The sequence below is a fragment of the Salvia splendens genome, chromosome 11, assembly GCF_004379255.2.
Source record: "Salvia splendens isolate huo1 chromosome 11, SspV2, whole genome shotgun sequence".
Lineage (NCBI taxonomy): Eukaryota > Viridiplantae > Streptophyta > Magnoliopsida > Lamiales > Lamiaceae > Salvia > Salvia splendens.
This window is the reverse complement of record NC_056042.1, coordinates 25,030,546-25,054,206: the sequence shown is the minus strand read 5'-3', so window position 1 is coordinate 25,054,206 and position 23,661 is coordinate 25,030,546. Positions and strand designations below refer to the sequence as shown.

Sequence of the window (23,661 nt, the reverse complement as noted above, 5' to 3'; positions counted from 1 at the left end):
CCCATTTATGGCCAATTTGTTTTGTGTATTTTGAAAATACTTTGGTCTAATGAAATAAATAATCAATTTATCCATAATAAAATTAAAATTGTAGTTTCAATAATAATATAAGTTGTCATACAGTTGGGGTATCAGCCAGCTTGTAAATATACTTAGAAAAGATGTCATATTCCCTATCACCACCAACTTGTTCAACAACTATTGCTCTCAATTCCTCTGCTTTGAGCTTCACCTCCAACGCCGCAATGTTAGCTTCAAGATTTTCAATCTTGGTCGTTGACGGGATGGGAACGACGTCGTGGAGAAGCCAAGCCAGAGCTAGTTGAGGAGGAGTGCACGAATGCTTAGCAGCTAAGCCGGCAAACCGGGTGTATACACCTCTGTTCTTTACTTGATTGTCGCCCGTAAACCTCGGATGCAACACCTAATAAAACAACAACGACAACAATAACAACATCAACTACCGTGAGCAAGTTTTTTACACCCATTTTCATAAAAATCATAAACTTTTGCCTTACCAAGAGGCTCTGGGATGGCAAGCTCTCCACCATTCCCTTTCCACCAAAGAATTCACGACCAAGTGGACTATAGCCTACTATACCAATTCCAAGTTCCCTGCACAAAAATAAAAATAAAAATAAAAATAAAAATAAATAAAAATATGCATAACAATAAAATACATTGCTTTGCATCCACAACGAAATCGGACTAACCTACAAAGTGGAATGACATCCTCCTCAATCTCTCGACTCCAAAGAGAATATTCCATTTGCACTGCAGTGATGGGATGCACCGCGTGCGCTCTCCTGATCGTGCCAGCACTAGCTTCAGACAGCCCGATGTAACGTATCTTCCCCTCCTCGACTAGCTTCTTCAGCTCCCTCATCTCCAACAATACCAAAAGTAATTTAGATGCGCGCGCCTTGTTTAGCAACTATAGTAATTCCAAAGTTTTAACATGTTTGAGCTGAAACTACTCACAGTTTCCTCTATTGGCACGGCTTTATCAACGCGGTGCTGGTAGTACAGTGTTAGAGTTTTGTATACTAGAAATCACCTTTCGAGTGATTGGATACTGTAAAACTCTAATGGTTATTTTCCAATAAATGCAACAGATTATTTTTGTCATAATGTTGTTATGTTTTACATTTAATGGTTGTTTATCACATATTTAAATGTATGAGCAAACGTAACAAAGTCTAAATCTTTAATTTAGTAGACCGGTTGTGGGCGTCGTCCAATTTAAGGTAACACGGTCAGTTCTAAATAAAGAAAAATAAGAATTTCACAACCTAGATAGGCCTAGACTACCTACCGCGAAAGGTTGCAATGTCAGTCCGATTATTTCTAAACCTTATTGAAATAAGATGACGTTGGTGTGGTATAGCACTGAATGGATCTAACAGCAAGACGAGTCTTTATGCTATCTACTGAAAGACGAGGTCTTGAAAATTAATTTCTTAATCAATGTATGTTAGCATTGAGCATACGATATTGAGGATCCACTACTTTGACTTACCAAAGGTGCGGGTTTTTCGTAACCCAACGATCCAGGTATATTGGGTAGTGGTGATCATTGTCTAGAGGTGCTAGGGTTGCTATTATGTTGAAACGTGCGCGAGGAGATACTCGTTTGATAACATCCACAAGAGGGGCTCGAAACGAGGTTTTATTATTCGGAACCTAGCTAGTTGGAGTTTGATTACTCTATGAATAATAAATAAGAGTTTCTTGCTAAGTCCACTCTTGGAATTCGAAATATGTTAATTAATTAAGTCTATAGCAGACATTAATTAATTAATGGATGTTTCCATCTTAAGCGCGGGAAATGAATCAAATGCAATTAAAGGAAACCCGAAATACTTGTAATTTCGGATTTGGAAGGCAGTGCAATATTACTTCTGTAGTGGCTGCTCGTAATATTCCAATATAAGCTATATTAAATTGTGGGTTCAATTTAATTAGTAAAAAGCTAATTGGGTGAGGTCTGTTCCAAATTCTTCCTTAGATCCCTGACTGGGCCAATATGTGACTAATATAAATAGGAGAATAAAGGAGACAGAAAATAGAACAATTTATTATCAGAATTTTCGTCCCCCTCTAAAGAGAGAGCTCGAAATTTGTGCCTCCTCCGTGAGCTGATTTCTGTCTTCCATTATTCGAGTCCTAGTACGTTGGTGAGATTTGCCCACACAAATATCAGCGTATAGTCCGGGACACCAGTCAGAAGATCCGGGGTCTTGTATTGAAGATCTTCACGTGGAGACGGAGCAAGCCATCATCGATTCTTGATTGAATCAACAAGGTAAATTGGCTAATTCCGTAGTAAGCATGTTTTAGGGATTTTATGTGCTAAAGCATGTTTTAATTCAAGTTATGAGCATGATACATGTGATAATTACGCGAATAGATTTTGTCTAAATAATCTGCTAAATAGATCAAATTCATGTGATCCGTTTTGAACGCACGCTTCCGCTGCCAGCCCCTTCAGTTGGTATCAGAGCCAGTCTTTGGCTCTGATTATTTGGATTTAAATTTTGTGAAATTCATGTATGCATGTGTTATTTGATTGCGAAGCATGTTCTTGGTGTTTTTGTTTAATTTTATGCATGATGAACTCAAGAACTATCGAATCAAAGAACTTGAATTGCTCGAACGCACCACGTGCGATCGAGGTAGGGATGTCGAGACAGTGGGAGCCGGGAGCTGTGATCACGGGGTGACGCGCAGACGAGCAGGGCTCGTGCGCGCCGCCGGCCGAGACCACACGCACCAGACGGAACCCGGGTTGAGGTCGACGCGGCTGATGGAGTGGCACGGCAGTTCAACCAAGAACGTGCCGAGGTGCCGAGACGCCAGGCACCGTGCCCGCCGCTGGCCGAGAGCTCGCGCTACCCGACGGCTCGGATGTCCAAGACGGGCGCCGAGACGCTGGCCGAGAGGCGCACGCCGCCGCGTGCGCGCCTAGCCGAGAAGCATCGGCACCCGACGAGCCGAGAAGCCGTGACGGGTGCTCGCCGCTGGCCGAGATGAGCCGCGCCTCCGCGCACGCTCCTGGCCGAGACGCTGGCGACACCCGACGAGCCGCTGGCCGAGACGCTGGCGCGCCATCTGCGCGCTGGTGGCCGAGACGCTTCGTGCGTCGTGGTCCGACGAAGAACTCGTCGGATTTTCGTCGTTCATCGTTCGTGCGAACCTCATACGATGAGATAACGATGAAAGATTATTTTAATGATTATTTAATTATTTTATTAAAAGATATCATTAAAATATTATTATTTAATGGAAATAAAATCTTTTTGGAAGATTTACCTTGATTTTAGGAATATTTTTATTATTATCTATATCTATGGAAATAAATAATATTATTTTATTCCTAGATGATATAGATGAGAATAATTTAATAGTTTCCTAATATTTATCTAGATTTATGGAATATTTTTATTATTTTCTATATCTATGGAAATAAATAATACTATTTTGATTCCTAGATGATATGGATAAGAATAATTTAATAGTTCCTAATATTTATATATCTAAGATCCTAAAAAGGATAGATATGTATGAATACATTAAATAATGAAATATCTCTTCCTAATCTTGAACATGGAATTAATTTGAATTTAATTTTTCATGTCTAATAATTCATTTATTTTAGTCAAATCTTATAGTAGACATGAATAAGAATTATATTCTAGAATAATTATTCCCTAAAGGAATATACCAATTAATAAAAGATTTAATTATCCAGTAGATTAAATACCAACAGAATTTGACCAAGTCTTTCTCTGCCCTAAGACTAAGGATAATTAAAGAAAAACCATAACCGAAATATCTAAGCTATAATTACGATCTCAACGTTTGTATATGGTCTCCATCAATTGGTCTGCAATTTATGAAGCCTTTTTCTAATATTAACGCCACCTGCTATGTGGGGACAATAATCCTAAGAAAATAGCAAGTTCATGAGGGCGGACTTCTCAAATATAAATAGTATGAACTAGAATGTGGTTTCCAATATTATCGCCACCTGCTCTGTGGGGACAATAATCCTAAGAAACTACGAGATTCAGAAGTTCACACAGAATTTATGAGATAGCTTGATCTTGTTAGCAGCACATAAGCATTGTTATGGGAGTGTGTTGTAGAAATAAGACTCTGTAATGCTAAAGAGATGGTCTCGCTTAGGCAACATTTGGCGGCCATGCCACTCTGTGGTCTCTGGACTATTCGTCGGTGTTGTGACCAGTAAAACTGTAAGATTTTAATGCGTATTGACTTCCTCTGGAGGGTACAAAATTTTAATTTTACAGTTGTAAGATTTTGAAAAGTTTTATGGTTAATCTAATCAAACTTCTTACATAAGTTTATGACAATAGTAAAATACTCTGTTTTGCAGTGGAATCCAAATCGTCAATATGTCGTTCAATCCTCTTTCTGCAATTCTCAAAGAAAATAAACTCGAGGGCCAAAATTACATAGAATGGAAACAAAATTTGGACATCGTTCTCACAGGAGATGAGTACATCTTTGTGCTCACCACCCCGCCACCTCCAGTACCGGCGGCTAACGCTGCGGCAGGAGTCAGAGATGCACATAGACGGTGGCATAAGGCGAATGAGATGGCTAAGTGCTACATGTTGGCATCTATGTCATCAGTACTCAAGCATCAGCATTCTGCTAAGGAAACTGCCGCCAAGATTATGCAGAATCTCAAGAATCTTTTTGGTACTCAGAATCGAACGGCTAAGACTCAAGCCTTTCGGAGTATCATGTCGAATACAATGAAGGAAGGCTCGTCTGTGAGGGACCACGTCCTCGAGATGATGGGCCACCTTAACCAAATTGAGGTCTTGGGAGGGACGATCGATCCCGAGTCCCAGGTGACTATCATCCTTCAAAATCTTCCCCCTAGCTTCCAACAGTTCAAGCTCAACTTTGAGATGAACAAAAGGAATTACACCTTGGCAGAGCTGTTGACTGAACTTCAGTCGGCAGAGGACCTTATGGTCCAGGCTAAGGCGGCCATGATGATTTCGGCGCCTCGTTCCTCTGGCTTAAAGCCTAGCAAAGGAAAAAGGCAGGCACCGAACTCAGGACCGACCAAGATAGCTAAGGGAAAGAAGAAGAAGAGGGCTAACAAGAAGCCCACGGGGAAGTGTTTCAAGTGTGGAGAGAAGGGGCATTGAAAGCCAGACTGTCCTAAACGGGGCAAGGCTACAGGTATGCACCAGGCTCTAATTGTCGAGTCTTGTTTGACTTCGACATCAATTTGCACTTGGGTTATTGACACAGGAGCCACTGATCATATTTGTTTTGATCCTGACTTAATGCAGGTGACAAGACGGCTACATGATCGTGAGATCAAAGTCCAGCTGGGCGACGCTACCAAAGTGGCAGCCGTTGCAGTGGGAGACATTTATTTGCGTTTTAGTAGTGATAGATTTTTGATTTTGAAGATTGTTTTGTTGATACCTTCTTTTAGAAGAATTTAATTTCAGTTTCTAAATTGGTTTATGATGGATATTCGATTTCTTTTAATGACAATTGCGTTATTAAGAAAAATGGTTCTTATATCTGTCGTGGTATCATGGAAAACAATCTGTACACAATCACTTCTACAGAGTTTAAAAATCGCAAATCAGAACTCAATACAACATCGAATATTTCAAAGAAACGAAAGGAACCTTCAAGTTCAATGAACGAAATGTACTTGTAGCACCTTAGACTTGGTCATGCCAATGAAAGGAGGATCCATTCTCTTGTTCAACAAGATCTTATCAAAGGTCTAGAGGAGGAACCTTTTCATAAGTGTGAGTCATGCTTAGAAGGCAAGATGACCAAGAGGCCTTTTAAGGCTAACGGCAATAGGGCCAAGGAAGTACTTGAGCTCGTTCATTCCGATATATGTGGACCAATGTCAACTGAGGCAAGAGGTGGTTTTCGATACTTCATCACATTTATTGATGACTTCTCGAAAATTGGATATGTCTACTTGATGCGTCACAAGTCAGAGTCTTTTGACAAGTTTAAAGACTTTAAGGCTCTTGTGGAGAAGTATCATGGGAAGAATATCAAATGCCTACGATCTGATCATGGAGGCGAATACCTCAGTGCCGAATTTTTGGACTACTTATCGGAAGTGGGAATTCAATCCCAACTGACTGCGCCGGGCACGCCCCAGCAGAACGGCGTGGCTGAAAGAAGGAACAGAACCTTATTAAACATGGTTCGATCGATGATGAGTTATGCACGCCTGCCTATTTCGTTTTGGGGATATGTCTTGCTTTCCACAAGTCACATTTTACACAATTTACCATCAAAATCCGTACCTAAAACTCCATATGAGTTGTGGACTAGGCGTAAGCCCAATGTAGCACATCTCAAGGTTTGGGGTTGCCCGGCTCATGTATTGGAAAAGGATCCAACTAAGCTAGCATCTAGGACGGAGGTATGTTTGTTTATAGGATACCCCAAAGGAACGAAAGGTTATGAATTCTTTAGTCTCTGAGATAAGAAAGTCATTGTGAGCACTCACGCGACATTCTTAGAGGAAGATTATGTAATGAATCATAAACCCAGCAGTGAAGTGGCTCTTGATGAGCTAACTTCTGTCACAAGTTCCATTAACCAAGAACAAGTACCAAGTGTACAAACAATTCCCGAAACTTCAACTTCTACTCAAAATATTGTAGTGTCGCGCCGCAGTGGGAGGGTCTCACATGAGCCCGACAGATACATTGGTTTGGGAGAATCTATGGATCACTCCTCGGACAGCAATGTATTAGATCCCTGGAACTTTGCGGAGGCGCAGGCAGATGTCGATCATTGCGAATGGGTAAAAGCAATGGATTCGGAACTACAATCTATGATAGACAAAGACGTCTAGGATTTGTCCGTCCTACCCGAAGGTTGTACTGCCATTGGGAGCAAGTGGATATATAAACGTAAACGTGGACCCGATGGACGAGTTAAAGTCTTCAAAGCAAGACTAGTGGCCAAGGGGTATACCCAAAAGGAAGGCATCGATTATGATGAGACCTTCTCCCCAGTGGCCATGCTCAAAATCGATCCGGATACTGTTGTCTATTGCAGCTTATATGCATTGGGATGTATGGCAGATGGACGTTAAGACTGCGTTTCTAAACGGTAGTCTTGAGGAGACCATCTACATGGAACAACCCGAAGAATATGCCATAAAGGGCAAAGAACACATGGTTTGGAATCTTAAGAAGGCCATTTATGGCCTCAAGCAAGCATCCAGATCGTGGAACCAATGTTTCGATCAAACTGTTTGCAAGTTTGGATTCGAAAAGTGCCCAAGTGAAAGCTGCGTGTATAAGAAAGTTGATAAGGGGAATGTGGTGTTCTTAGTTTTATATGTAGATGACATTCTTCTAATTGGAAATAATAAAAAGATGTTGTCATCAGTTCGAACATGGTTATCAAACCAGTTCGAGATGAAGGATATGGAAGACGCGGGACACATCCTCGGGATCAAGGTTCTTTGGAATCGAGAGAAGAAGATGTTGTGCTTATCTCAAGAATCTTACATCGAAACAGTACTTAGTCGTTTTAGCATGCAGGACGCCAAGAAAGGTTTCTTACCTTTTAGACATGGCATCCATTTATCTCAAGAGATGTGCCCTAAAACGCCGTCTGAGATACAAGCAATGAGAAGGATTCCATATGCTTCGGCAGTTGGAAGTCTCATGTATGCTATGCTTTGTACTAGACCAGATATTTGCTTTGCTGTTGGCATGGTGGCAAGATATCAGTCGAATCCGGGCCAAGGACATTGGACTGCCGTAAAGAACCTACTCAAGTACCTTAAACGGACTAAGGACTATGCTCTAGTTTACAATGCAGCCGAGCTCTGTCCTTTGGGATATACTGACTCAGACTTTCAAGCTGATCAGGACTCGAAAAAATCTACTTCAGGATATGTGTTCACCTTAGGAGGTGGAGCCGTAATTTGGAAGAGTGTGAAGCAGAAATGCATCGCGGACTCGACCATGGAAGCCGAGTATGTGGCCGCTTCGGAGGCTGCAAAAGAGGCTGTATGGTTCAAGAACTTCCTTATGGATTTAGGTGTGGTTTCGAATCTGCCCAAGAGCATCACCATTTATTGTGACAATTCTGGTGCTGTGGCAAACTCGAAAGAACCAAGAGCTCACAAAGCGAGCAAACACATAGAGCGGAAGTATCATATCATTAGAGATATAGTGCAGAGAGGAGACATAAAAGTGGTCAAGATTGCGTCAGAGAACAACCTGGCAGATCCTTTTACTAAGGCTTTGGCGGTAAAACCGTTCGAATGCCACGTTGAAAGGATGGGAGTTCGACTCATTCAAGACCTCAACTCGCTTTCAGTATAAGTGGGAGAAATTTCACCTTTCGAGTGATTGGATACTGTAAAACTCTAATGGTTATTTTCCAATAAATGAAACAGATTATTTTTATCATAATGTTGTTATGTTTTACATTTAATGGTTGTTTATTACATATTTAAATGTATGAGCGAACGTAACAAAGTCTAAGTCTTTATTTTAGTAGACCGGTTGTGGGCGTCGTCCAATTTAAGGTAACATGGTCAGTTCTAAACAAAGAAAAATAAGAATTTCATAACCTAGATAGGCCTAGACTACCTATCGCGAAAGGTTGCAATGTCAGTCCGATTATTTCTAAACCTTATTGAAATAAGATGACGTTGGTGTGGTATAGCACTGAATGGATCTAACAGCAAGACGAGTCTTTATGCTATCAACTGAAAGACGAGGTCTTGAAAATTAATTTCTTAATCAATGTACGTTAGCATTGAATATACGATATTGAGGATCTACTACTTTGACTTACCAAAGGTGCGGGTTTTTCGTAACCCAACGATCCAGGTATATTGGGTAGTGGTGATCATTATCTAGAGGTGCTAGGATTGCTATTATGTTGAAACGTGCGCGAGGAGAGTCTCATTTGATAACATCCACAAGAGGATCTCGAAACGAGGTTTTATTATTCGGAACCTAGCTAGTTGGAGTTTGATTACTCTATGAATAATAAATAAGAGTTTCTTGCTATGTCCACTCTTGGAATTCGAAATATGTTAATTAATTAAGTCTATAGCAGACATTAATTAATTAATGGATGTTTCCATCTTAAGCGTGGGAAATGAATCAAATGCAATTAAAGGAAACCCGGAATACTTGTAATTTCGGATTTGGAAGGCAGTGCAATATTACTTCTGTAGTGGCTGCTCGTAATATTCCAATATAAGCTTATATTAAATTGTGGGTTCAATTTAATTAGTAAAAAGCTAATTGGGTGAGGTCTGTTCCAAATTCTTCCTTAGATCCCTGACTGGGCCAATATGTGACTAATATAAATAGGAGAATAAAGGAGACAGAAAAAAGAACAATTTATTATCAGAATTTTCGTCCCCCTCTAAAGAGAGAGCTCGAAATTTGTGCCTCCTCTGTGAGCTGAGTTCTGTCTTCCATTATTCGAGTCCTAGTACGTTGGTGAGATTACCCACACAAATATCAGCGTATAGTCTGGGACACCAGTCAGAAGATCCGAGGTCTTGTATTGAAGATCTTCACGTGGAGACGGAGCAAGCCATCATCGATTCTTGATTGAATCAACAAGGTAAATTGGCTAATTCCGTAGTAAGCATGTTTTAGGGATTTTATGTGCTAAAGCATGTTTTAATTCAAGTTATGAGCATGATACATGTGATAATTACGCGAATAGATTTTGTCTAAATAATCTGCTAAATAGATCAAATTCATGTGATCCGTTTTGAACGCACGCGTCCGCTGCCAGCCCCTTCATACAGATCAATGTAAGCCACGTTGAGGCGCCTGAGGCTGGCTTCAACGCATTGCCTGACGTACTCAGGGTCTCCCCTGACCTCAACATTGTTCGTGTTGGTCATGAAGATGCCGAATTTGCTTGCTAGCTGAACTTGCTCGCGAGGGAGATCTTTCAGAGCCTTTTGCAGCAAGTTAACCGCGGAATGTAAGTGAAAGTAGTGAAGAGAGAATAAATGGTTTGTTGTGTTATGTTACCTTCCCAATCATATCTCATTGTCACCATCTTGGCCATAGATATCAGCAGTGTCAAAGTGTGTTATGCCTTTGTTGAATGCTTCTTTCAGTATGGCGGCCCCAGCTTCATGGGAGAGAGGAGCATTCAGTATGCCTGAGAGGCTCCCACAGCCGAACCCCAGTCTAGACACCTGATTAACAAAATGAGCAATCATTTGAATACTGTTACGACCACATCTCCCTAGTCAAAGAAAGTGTAGCTATATGGCCACATTCCAACGGTCACTGGACCGGCCAACCTGGCGCTAGCTCACGGTCCCTATGTGAACACTAGTCCGAGTAGGGTTTGCGGCCCTACTGGAACCTGAATTCGATTTAACTGGTTAGCATAGCATAGCCAACAGATAGGCAATCGTAAAACAAAGACTGGGCATGACAACTCGTTCAAAAAAAATCATGTTTTCACATAAAACACGCTTTAAAAGAAAGAAGAGCCCACCTCGTTTGCTCAAACTCTTTTAAACGGGCGCTCCCTGACTTGAGATTACTCGTCGTGCGACGACGTTCCTTTACAAAAATAATATACTTGAATTATGCTTTAAGTAACTATTTATCTTGCATGTATGCATGCCTAAGCGTGTGCTTATTATTTTACTTCTTGCCTTCTAAATTTAGAAGTCTTAAATCTTTAATTAAATCGGCAATTTAATTTATTCTGAATCTGGCCGATCTGTTCAGGTATAATTAATTCCCGGATCATTTTAAGTATTTTAAAAATACTTCCTGTGACTAATAAAGTCCGCTTTAATTGTTTTTCGAATACTATCTCACACGGCTTAATATTTCTTTCATTCCGTGGTTTAGGAAATTAATCCCATAAAACTGTTGAATTCATCTAAGGTAATGACTTCAACCAAATTAATGGTCCTAATAATTAAATTCCCAGGCCCAGCTAAGAATTAATTATTTCTTAATTAAATCGGCCCAGCCCTCTTTGCTATGGCCCAACTTAACATAACCATTTCTGGCCTAATGCCATTCTCCTCTCCCTCTCTTTTTTTTTCTATTCTAATGAGGCCCAAAGGGAAAGTAAATGGGACATGACCCAACTCTAATTTCTCTTCTCCATTTTCAATTTGGAGCAAAACCCTAACTCCCTCCTCCTTCCTCCTCGATGGGCACCACCGGAGCACGCCGCCGCTCACCGGCGTCACCCCTCTCTCCCTAGGTCACGCCGAGACCCCCCTCCCTTTGTTCTTCTCCCATTCGAATTCTACTTCGAAAAGGGCAAACCCAATTCGGAGAGGAATCGGCGTCGGTGCCTGCCGGACTCCCGTCGCGCGGACTCTCTCGCTCCTGGCAACAACGCGACGTCGCCGACTGCACCACCACCACGGCCAACGGCTCGCTCGGCCGCCCGTCGAAACCCCCAGCGACCCCTGCTCGCGATGCCTCCGTCGCGTCATGGCTGTCGTCGACTGTAGGCCGTCGTCGCCGCCCTGTCACTCGCCTCTTCACGGAGATTCGGCGCCGTCGTGGGTTCTCCGACCAAGGTAGACGTCGTTCGGTCCGTTTCACTGGCCAGCGCCGTCGCCACCACCGCTTCTCTTCGGTGTCGCCGCTGTACCCGGGGGTTCCCACGGCTGTCTTCGCGGCCTTGCCGTCGTCGGTGGCCTCCGAGGTAGCTCCTCGACCTCAAAGCTAAGTGTTTCTAACTTAGCTAACTTTTATGTTTTCTTTAGACGAAGCTGATCCCGATTACATGAGGGATTAAACTGCAAATCCTTATACATGTTGCCTAGTTTCACTACATTCTAGCTCAATTAAAACACTGTAGAGCTCTTTTATTCCGGGAGTTATTGGCTGTTGCTCCCAATCTCAAATGTTCCTACAGTTATGGGTTTTGCTTGATGATATTGCTATTTGTGATGTTCTACTGTGAGCCTAGGTTCTTGGCTATCTAATGCCTTATGCTACATGATGCTAGCATGATTTTGATGATTTACCTCTTGTGACTGATGAGTGAGGCTGCTCCTTACTCCTGCTCGATCCCTGTCTGCCTTGGCCCTTGTCACTCTTTACTTTACTATCTTGTGATTGATTTTGTGGTGTGGGAGGCAGAAGAGGTTGAGGCCAATTTATACTTGTTCTTGCATGCTAATAGAATTTCATTTTAATGAAGGACTTTAGTTTTATTCCGACTCAGGGAGTGACGCATAATCGTTATGCGTCTTTATTAATGAAACACGTAACAGTTATGCGTCTTTGAGAAATGACGCACAAATCTTATGCGTCTTTGTGCAATGACGCACAAACATTTGGCATTTTCTAATGACGCATAACCCTTACGCGTCTTTAAGTAATGGCGCACAACTCTTATGCGTCATTCTACAAAGACGCATAACGGTTATGCGTCACTCTTTGGATAGGTCGACAAGTTTTAGAGATGGAATCGAGGGAAGAAACTTTACTTCTGGGAAGACGAATTCTAGAGGGAGTGCAACATCTTCAAGAGATGCAAGTACATTATCTCAATGTCTGATGTTGGATCCATTTGTTATTGATCAAAAACCTGCACAATTTAGTGATGTAAGGAGGGTTCTCGGATTTGTTGGCAGTAGTTTAGAAGATAACTCTTTTGGTAGTGATCATATAAAGAATCCATCTTCCACTGCCCTTGAAGAGTTGAAGCGATTGAGAGGAAATTTAAATAAGTTGAACAAATTTGAAACCATGTCGTCTAAGAAGCAGCAACAACGAAATGAGATGCCGACGCATGAACGGTCTAGTGGTTCAACCTTGAAGATCGGATCACTAATGCATCGGAGCACGGCGGAGTTTGGAAGTCAGAAATTTGATGATCGACCTAAGAATGATGGATTGAATAAGCGCTTACGGACATCAGTGGCAGAAAGCAGGGTATTAACTGCATTAAACAAATGCAGTTATTAAAAAAAGAATGGTGGATTGAATAAGCGCTTACGAACACAGTCATTCTTCCTTCTGTTAAAACCCGACGGAAAGACGCATAAGGGGTATGCGTCATTACTTAAAGACGCATAAGGGTTATGCGTCATTACGTAAAGACGCATAAGGGTTATGCGTCTTTAAAAACGCATAATGGTTGTGCGTCATTATGTAAAGAAGCATGATGGTTATGCGTTTTATTAATAAAGACGCATGATGGTTATGCGTCACTCCCTAAGTCGAAATAAAACTAAACTCCTTCATTAAAATGGAATTTTATTAGCGGCTTAGAACAAAAATAGAAAGAGCTCCTAAAAGGGCCTTTGGTTGGTTAAGTGTTGGATGACTCCTCTGCAACTTTGTAGAGTGTATACTCTGAAAATTTTAGCTTATTTCCCAACCGATTCTGGTGGTTTTCTGGGTGTACACGTGAGATAAATGTGGCTGCCATCCCTTCCCTTGGCATCCTACTGCAGCGTCCTATTTCTCTGGTCCTTTGTAGCATTAACACTGAGTTCTTGGTACGATTTTGCAGGTGTAATTTGAAGCAGGGGCAGGTGGCAGGAGTGCAGGGTACTATGGTCGTGCTGCAGCTTTTCCTTTTCTGGCCTGACCCGCGGCAGCCTTGGCCGAGGGGTGCAGGCTGTTGCAGCTCTCCCATTCTTCTCCTTTAGGTAAGCTTTAGTCTTCTTCCAAAAGTGGTGTTGTCCTTAACTCTTATTTACTTCGTTTGATAGTTACTAGTACTCAAATTGTCTTGTTTGGTGGTGTTTTGCAGCCGAACCGTGTTGACGGGGTGGATGAGAAGTTGGCTAGAAAGGTTATCCGCGCCATGGGTCGTTGCTCTCGGCTCGACGACCAATCGGACATGGCGTGGTGTGTAGTTTATCCCGATAAGATAGGCACATGCTTGTTTCTTATCAAAACCTTGTATCTCCTTACTTGTAACTTAATCCCTTCGATGTATGGTAATAGAGTAGTTCGACTTTAAATTTTCTATCTTCATTCCAACATGTATGTAAAACTCAAAAATAGTTGGTGTGATGTGAATCCGGGTATTCACAATCATAGGATACAACGACATCGAGGGCCATAGGTTGATTGGGGTCCGAGAAGAAGGTGGAGACATGGCAAGGAGCCAATTCGGAGTTGGAGGTCTGATTCAAACTAGAATTTACCTTTGAAGATAAAGTCCGAATCCTCTCCTAAGACTACCATTGTCTTCATCGTCGAAATAGCTTCACGTGAGTATCTTGCACTCCTCAATCGGATCCCGGATGAGGAAGCTATGGTCGTTTTAAGAAAGCCGCACAATGCAGAACGAAACGCGCGGGCGGGCGATTTTGCAAGGGAAAACGCCCGACCGGGTGTTTTGACAGTTTTTGGTCGCGAACTCCAGAGAGTTCGCCTGACCGGGCATTTTGCATGAGGAAAAACGCCCGACCGGGCTTTTTGCGTGACTTGCGTTTTTGGACTCTTTTTGTGTCTTTTATTTAGCCCTTTTTTTCTCTTGTATAAATACCCATGTCTAGGGTTTTTGTGAAGAGACTTTGAACATTATTGAAGAACAAAGACTCCATTGTGAGCACCCATCTTCATCATTGAAGATTTATTCAAAATCTCTTGTGGTTGCATGTAATCTATTGCCGGGCTTAGATTATTTGTTAAGGTATGCTTGCTAGTTCTTGTGTTGCTAGTTGGTGGAGCCATTAGGTTTTTTTTGTAAAAGAAGCCATTGGGTTTTTTCCTTGAGCTTGAATCTAAATCATAACACTTATCATCATCTTCTTCTTTTCCATATTTCTATTGTCATATTTCTTGTTTGAGTTATTGGATATTATTGCAAGAACAAATCCGGGCAACATATGTTTCTTGAATCCTTAAGATTCACATTATTTGGTATCAAGAGTCATTGGTTCTTGTTCTTGTAAGTTTGAACAAAAAAAAGAAAAAAAAAAGAAATTGTCAAAAAAAAGAGTCATACTTCAAAATATATCCATGGGCTTTAGCTATAAATTGTTATATGTGTCATTGGGTATGTCAATTTGATTTTTCCAAAGTTGTAGACCAAAATTGCATCAATTGTTGGGTCTATTGTTGTTGGGTGAAATTGTGCACACAAAGTGTTTGTTGATTTGTCCCATTGGCCTAGCACCGTACTTTCACTTATCTTTTGGCTTCTAGAACTAGTAATTACTTGCCTAGTTGCATATCTTGTTTGTGAATTGTGCTACCCTTGTGGATTATCATCATTGAGAGCAAGTGAGGGAGAGTATCCTACCCACCAAAATTTCTAAGCCTTCCGAGCGACATTGGGAGTGAGTTTTGGGGAAAGGGGTACGTATTATGGGAAGTGAGCTCCTCACTAAATCCTCCATTCTCGGGTGTGTGTTGTTTGTAGGGATGTCAATCGGGCCAACCCGTTCGGGTTGTCGGGCCATTCGGGTACGGGCTATTCGGGTTATGATTTTTTCGGGTTATAAAAGTTCGACCCTAACCCTAACCCTAACCCTTCGGGTTTCAGGCTAACCCACCGGGTTATTCGGGCCAATGCGTATTTTTAATTCTTTTAATATTTTTAAAAAAATAATACTTACTTTAAATTTTCTTTAATTATATACATATTTTTAATTAATCATTCAACAATGAAATATGTATTTTTAATTTTCTTTAATATTTTTAAAAAAGATTAAGTTATTTAAATTTAATATTTTTGATTATATTTCTATATTTTGGTATGTTTACATGTTTGTTGAAAAATGATAGAAAATGGATTAGAAAATGTACACAAAATATGTGGATGTGCAGCAGCCTTGTTTGAGTCAATGTTTCTCACGATTTTGAAGTCTGATAAACCTCTAATACATATCATTCTCTTCGTCTTCGAAAGAGCTTCGCGTGGATATATTGCACACCTCAATCGGAGCTTTGTAGAGAAAGTTATGACCATTACAAAAACTGCTCGTTGTGTAGAAGCCTTCAACCCGACGGGCCGACCCGTAACCCAATCGGGTCAGCCCGCATAACCCGACAACCCGAACGGGTCAGCCCGAATGGCCCGATTTTAAATTCGGGCTGCGAAATTACAACCCTAACCCTGTATTTTTATCGGGTTATTCGGGCCGGCCTGCGGGTTCGGGTTACATTGACATCCTTAGTTGTTTGTGTCCATAGAAGAAGGAAAAATGGAGATTTGGAGACTGTAGACGAATCAGATAGACCTTAAGCTTGTGAGGACGGCTGCCAAAAAGTTGAAGCTAGTTCATGCCTTTGTGTGTTGTTTTCTTTAAGTGTTATTTTCTCTTTGTTAATCTGTTGGTGTGTCTAGGTCTAGAAGTTTTTGGTTTTGTTGTGTCTGTAGAGTTGGTCATAGGATAATCATGCATTGAAATTTGCCTTATTTCCTTTTCTTGTCTTTATACTTGGGACAAGTATGGTTTAAGTGTGAGCAGTTTGATAAGGCTAATTTCATGCATTGATTAAGGGGTTAAATTCATGCATTTACGGGGTCTAACACATCTTTTTAAGCTAGGTGTGTAGAAAGTTCGCCAGGTCCAGGAAGAAGAGAGGACAATTGCATGACCCAAGGAATCTGGCGAATAAGTGAGCATTGTGGAGAAAAATGACTAGACAGAGGAGATCAAGAAGCTGAAGGGCAGAATGGAGATTTCTGTGAAGGCTTCAAGAAGATCAAACCCGCACCTATATAAGGAATAGAGCATACAATCTAGGAGGAGGAAGACCTTTTTTTTTGGGCACTTTGCTCTTGGCTCTCTAGCTCACTCACTTCCACACACTTGGGGTGACTGTTCGGGAATTTGTAGGGGTTCGGGTCACATTTCATTTGCTGTTTGATGTTGGGTAACACCGTCCTTGTGTAGGGCGAAGACACAATTTTTGCTTTCGTTTTATTTGTCGTCGTGAATTTAACCGAGCTTCGCTGTTCAAAGCTCGGCCCTGTTTTCTGTTGAATTCTCGTTATCTATGCATTTTCTGTTTCCGTATTTACTTTACTGCTGTTGATTTCGATTATGGATGCAAATTGTTTTGAATTTGATGAGTTGCTGAACTGGATGTTTGTTTCTCGCGTTGGTTTATTGAGTTTGAGTAGAATTGTTGGAAGCTTGTGTAGATCGGGGCAGATCTATTGAATCGAAAGTTATGGAGTTGATTTTGTTGGTTGTTTGGTTCGGAATGCTTGGATCCGAAGTGGATTAAACATCCGACGTCTGGATCGGAAACAGAATTGGTCGTGGTCGATGCCTGGTTTTCGTGTTTTCGTTTCATTCCGTCTAGTATATGTAGATCTGTTCTATTTCCGACTAATTGTAAGTTTCCGACATCCGAACTTTTACATTTTGTTTGAATCTGGATTTGTGCTCTGTTTTCTTTATGTTCGCGTTTGATTCAGGTAATGAGATGCACGCCATTGTTAGTTAAATTCTTAGTTTGTTAGTTGCAGCTTTTCTTCCGTACTTTCTATTTCTGAAAAATGGTCCCCGCTGTTTGCTCACTTTCTGTGTAGCTATATTAGGAAGTTCTTTACTTGGTCTAGGAAATTAGTTTGAGATCTCGTGGTTATAAGGATGTTCGACGTCAGCATGATGCTTTCAGTTTCCTAGGTCTAGTAGTAGTTAAACCTCAACCCAAAATTGCATGGCAGCAGCCAACAACTTGCCCAAAGTCTCCTAAATGTTTTTTTACGCGTCCATCTTCGTGGGATCGACCTCTGCTTCCCTATACTAATCCATAGTATAGCTGGTTGAGGGTTTTTGAAAGCGCGGGGGGTTTGTGTGTCCGACGACCTAGACTTCCAGGATCCTCTGAGTTCCTAGACCCTGTGATCTAGCGGATTCTCTGGACCTGAGGGCTCGACCCAGCATAAAAGTACACACGAATCTTCGGTTAAATATGCTGCTTCAATGATGGACTTGTTAGAGGGATTAGAAGAGAACGAGTCTCAAGGCTTTATGAAGAGCCTGCTCGTAGAAGCAAAAAGGGAGAGTTTTGTAGAATTCCGGGGCTTGAGAGGAAAAATGAAAGAGAAGTTCCATGTAGTGTACGGATTGATCCTTTTGATCGACGTGGTGGTGGGGACATAAACCAAACATGCACCTCATTAAGTTGTAAGGGCACATCATCTTCTTTCCATACCCCGAAGGTGCCTCATGGGTTGTATCCGGATGCCTCATCTTCATCGATTTTAATCCAAAGTGAAAGAAGAGAGAACCAAGAGAGAGAAAAAAGGCTTGAGAGTGAAAGTGAGCCTAAAAAGCCAAGAGAGTGTGAAAAAAGACTTGAGTGTGAGATGAAAAAGTCAAGAGAGAGTGGAGGGGGTGAGAGTAAAAATAAACACCAAATGAGAGAAAAACCACAAGCACAAGTGAGTGAAGGGTGCTTGTTAGATACTAAGGCCAACCTTGGGTGGGCCATAAATAAACCTTTACCCTTTGCCCTTGGTGAGGAATATAAGCTTTTACCCACTAACACTTCTCGTATGTCTTTTTATGGTGATGAATTTGTAGAAAGAAAAAGTGAAGGCACGGACGTGAAGCATGATAAGTCGCATTCTAGGCCTTGGTTACTGGTTAGTATAATGTGCGTAATTGGATTATAACTGCAAAACAGTTTCTAAAGTAGGCAGGAAAAAGGTCCCAGTCAGGACGAGAGGGTTCGGATAACTCAGGTGAAAAGAGCGCCAAAAGGGTGCAATACTGACCAGGATGCATGTAAAAAAGGCTCGAGATGGAGAAGACGGATTGCTGGGATGGATCAACCATAAACAAGGGAAAAAGAGTCATTTCACGCAGAGAGTCTACCCTAAAAAGCAAGGGCAGGCCTCCCTATAAAAGGAAGTCACTTGGAGAGAGAATCATCATCGACATTCACACTTAGTTAGAGTATTCTCTCTCGGTAGATCAGTTCCTTCAGCATAATCCAAAATCTTCTTGTTCCTCGCCACAACCATGGTCACCTGAAGTTCCATCAGTCCACCGGAGAATCGCCTTCCATCGTTCCAGCCAGTTTATTTCGTAGTCGTAGTAGTTTCATCGCCCGGAGTGGTAAAACAATCTTTACTCGCTTTCCTAGTTAATCTTACTTGTTATCTTTTCGTTGGATCTGTTGCATTTTCAGTACTTGTGATCTTTTGAAGTGTTTTGTTTAGATCCAAACGTTTTATGCAATGAAGTTGTTTTTTATGCATCTCTTTCGGTTGAAATCTGTTTCATTCTGCCTAGGTAGCTTAGATCTAATTATTGCGATAATTTCTAAGTGTTAAAGGGCATGATTTCATTTGGAGTTGCTTGATCTGTGATTGTTAGTTAAGTTGTTGTTTAGATTTAACTTCTGAAATGAGTAAGTGCGAGATCTGAGTTTACGCGATTCTGCCACCTTGCATGTCGTCCAGTATGTGTAGTTCTTGATTTCACTCGTTTAATCTTTAAATTTTAGTGAGTTAATTGTGGATCTGAATTATGAAGTTGTTGATCTGCAAATGTTAACCATGGAATCTGAGTTTGTTTGATTTTTTGCATTCTTGCTGAAGAAGATAACATCCACATCCAAGTTTGGGACCACCTTTACTTTTTAGTTACTTTTTGCTTTTGTCCTTTGCTTTTCATGCTGGTACCCTACAGACCTGACAGTGCAGACACCAAACCACCACTTATTCTCTGATATTATGTTTAGCCTTTTATAGTAACTATCTACTTTCCACATGTCCTTGAAACACCTTGTCCCCCACACTCACGTACACAGCCACATGTCGTTCACTTTCACACCACCCAGTCAGTAGAGTACCACCTTTAATTCCTGTCTAGGTAGAATCTCAACCCAAGCGTGGTAGCTAACCAACCCCCCTCCAGACTATCACCACAATTACCCAAAACGCATCCATCTCTGTGGGATTCGATTCTTACCTCCACTATACTAGCCAGTAGAAGTGGGTTGAAGAATTTCTTTGATGCCAGGTTCAGGCTTAGCCGGGGTTTCTATCCTGATCAGTAGGATACATCCTTGCTTAACACGACACCTGCAAGCCTGCGAGCTCATCAGAGCATCATGTTGCACTTGGCTTGGAGACTACGCTACCGGTATTAGATCAAGAGGAACAAGGGCAAGTCGAGGAACTCCTTGCCCAAGGTTCAAGTACTCGCGGACTGGATTTGAGGACAAATCCTTCAAAAGAAGGAGGGGATGATGTGAATCCGGGTGTCCCAAAGAAGGATCGAAGAACCGGATTTGAGGACAAATCCTTTCACAAAGAAGGAGAGGATGATGTGAATCTGGGTATTCACAATCATAGGATACAACGACATCGAGGGCCATGGGTTGATTGGGGTCCGAGAAGAAGGTGGAGACATGGCAAGGAGCCAATCCGGATTTGGAGGTCTGATTCAAACCATAATTTGCCTTTGAAGATAAAGTCCAAATCCTCTCCTAAGACTACCATTGTCTTCATCGTCGAAATAGCTTCGCGTGAGTATCTTGCACTCCTCAATCGGATCCCGGATGAGGAAGTTATGGTCGTTTTAAGAAAGCTGCGCAATGCAGAACGAAACGCGCGGGCGGGCGATTTTACAAGGGGAAAACGCCCGACCGGGTGTTTTGACAGTTTTTGGTCGCGAACTCCAGAGAGTTTGCCTGACCGGGCGTTTTGCATGAGGAAAAACGCCCGACCGGGCTTTTTGCGCGACTTGCTTTTTTGGACTCTTTTTGTGTCTTTTATTTAGCCCCTTTTTTTCTCTTGTATAAATACCCATGTCTAGGGTTTTTGTGAAGAGACTTTGAACATTATTGAAGAACAAAGACTCCATTGTGAGCACCCATCTTCATCATTGAAGATTTATTCAAAATCTTTTGTGATTGCATTTAATCTATTGCCGGGCTTAGACTATTTGTTAAGGTATGCTTGCTAGTTCTTGTGCTGCTAGTTGGTGGAGCCATTAGTTTTTTTTTTTGTGAAAGAAGCGATTGGGTTTTTTTCCCTGAGCTTGAATCTAAATCATAACACTTATCATCATCTTCTTCTTTTCCATCTTTCTATTGTCATATTTCTTGTTTGAGTTATTGGATATTATTGCAAGAACAAATCCGGGCAACATACTTGAATCCTTAAGATTCACATTATGGTGTGTATTTTATTTCAAGCATTTGTAATTTATTAGCTTGAAATTCTATGTTTTGTATTTGTTTTACTCAAGAAATAAACGAATACTCTTTCATTCTCATTCTTTAAATTTCTAGTATTTATTTTAAAATTCTCGAGAAATTAGATCTCGGCTATTGCAAATACTCTTTCATATCCTAAATATTGTAATTTCAGTATATAGAAAGAAACAAATTAATAAGGGGTAGGTAGTATAGGTTGTGGGGTTATGAATTTTCTTGATCACCAAATTGATGCATAACAAAGCCCAATTCCTCATACATTGAGAATATCAGCCACAATTAATTATACTCCTATACACCAACTAACACTATACAAAAAATTTATCCTTAAATTGAGTTCTAACAACTTTATTTCCAAAGAATACTTTCATGAAGAAAAATGGAATTTGAAAATAAAGACTACTAGTAACAAATTACTTTCCACATAGCTACAAATTCATAGTAGTTAACAAGAAGCATGAATCTATTGTATCTTGTATATATGTATTAATCGATGAAGCTAAAATTTGCTACTTTTATCCTTTAGTTACCTCCAAGCCTTGTGAGCCCAGTTTCACCCTTGTCACTCGAATTCCAGAATTGTGCTCCATTGTTCTCACCAACCAAACCTCTCTGCTCTGCAGTTAAGCATAAGTGACAGAGATAGAATATTAAGGAAATTGATGATGATAGCATTGGGTAGAGACATGAAGAGGACATTTTGTTTACTAATCAATATATTTTACATTGTTGGTAGAGACGGGGCAACTACTAATTAGACAGGAATTATAGTTTAGCTATATTTTGTCAGCATTAGTTGTAGTCTGTTGTAGTACTAATCTATAAGTCATGAAATTTCAAACTCACAAATAAGTGCAGTAGTATTTTATAGATGGGGATAAGTCATGAAATTTCAAACTCACAAATAAGTATAGTAGTATTTGATAGATGGACCTCGTTCAACCGATAAAATTTGTCTATTAAGGGGTGTTCAGTTTGCAAGATTGTATTCAAAATTAAATTTGTAGTGTGTTTGGTTAATAATATTGAATCTCACAACTCAATCTTAGATGGATAATCATGTGATAATTAGTCATAGCTAACCCCATATGACTAAAATAATCTCACAACTCAATCTTAGATTATATCTTAGTATTATTTTATCTTGGAAATTGAACGCTACCTAAGGAGTATGTTATTTTTCTCCGGGGAAAAGATGATCAAATGCATTCACTTCAACAGTTTGGCATTCATATTAAATGAAATAATCCCATCCAATAATGGGTTTTTAATTATATAATATGATCGAAGTTGATGAAAGGCAGATAACCAAATTGCAACAAGTGACTTAAATGATCCATAATGAATCGAATTAAATTTCAAGAAAATATATAAATAGATGTATATATTGAAACCAATAAAACGTCTATGTCTGAAAGTAAAGTATACACATACTTAACCTCGACGTAACACTTATAAACACCATATTCGTTATTTCAGAATGTCCAAACAACAAGTAAACATAATGAACTTTGGATTAAACCCACATGCTACTCGAAAATTTAAAATAAATATTATCAAAATGTTCGTTATTGATAAAGATATTTTTTTAATAGGGATATACCGTTCGTTAATAAAGTAGAGTCCAAAATTACAATAGCATAATTATCATAAAGTTCTATATATGCTACTCTGAATGGAATCTTTTATTGCTTTGGTTGTAGGTACCAATGAAATTATAAAGAAACAAAAGTGGTACCAATGAATTTTATCAAGCAACAAAAGATTCCATTTATTTTATTTATTATTATTATCATCAATAGAATGGCATATAGAACTTTAGATGATTAAAAAGGGAAGCTTTTCTATTAAAAAGTTGACAGCATTATTATGAGCATTATGATCCCTTTTGCATCATACGATATAGCATCATTAATCTCACACTATTGCACGTTCAACCAAAGCTAATATGGCTAATAGCTTTTAAATCAGTAACAAATAAATACAATTATAAGTATATGTTTACAGTTTAAAGGCCATTTAATATAGATGCAAGTTGGCTTCGACTTAATATATCTATATCTATATCTATATCTATATCTATATCTATATCTATACTATTATTAAAGAGTGAGTTTTCAATTTACAATTAATTGCAAATTAATTTGAATGACATTTAACAATACATAGAATAAATAAATAAAAATATCATTATCCCTTTTATATACAAAATGTCGTATTTTACATGACCACAACGATGCAAATATTTCAAAGCTTTCGTACATGTATTTTAGTCCAATATGATTCAAATATTATTGGGATTATAACTCGTTATATTTCCTATGGATAATTGTTCTCTCAGCATAAATTGTTATTCGAAAATATAGTGAAATCTCATTCCTTTATTTATCTTGTTTATATTTGTGATTATTTGTGTATTAATTTCCAAAAAAACGTTTGTGTATCTTAATCGATTTTTTTTTCTACCTACCACTTCCAC

General features: G+C 40.1%; 1 protein-coding gene across 1 annotated transcript; it reads right to left on the bottom strand.

The window, feature by feature from the left end:
* Nucleotides 1-77: 77 nt before the first annotated feature.
* On the bottom strand, nucleotides 78-21,844 carry LOC121754112 (perakine reductase-like). The gene is made up of 7 exons (XM_042149460.1): nucleotides 21,713-21,844; nucleotides 10,077-10,234; nucleotides 9,821-10,001; nucleotides 982-1,017; nucleotides 714-886; nucleotides 519-615; nucleotides 78-424 (listed from the first exon to the last, which is right to left on the bottom strand). Exons 1-7 carry the CDS (start codon nucleotides 21,770-21,772, stop codon nucleotides 116-118), a joined length of 1,014 nt encoding a protein of 337 aa, XP_042005394.1. The 5' UTR covers nucleotides 21,773-21,844; the 3' UTR covers nucleotides 78-115.
* Between the last annotated feature and the right edge of the window lie 1,817 nt (nucleotides 21,845-23,661).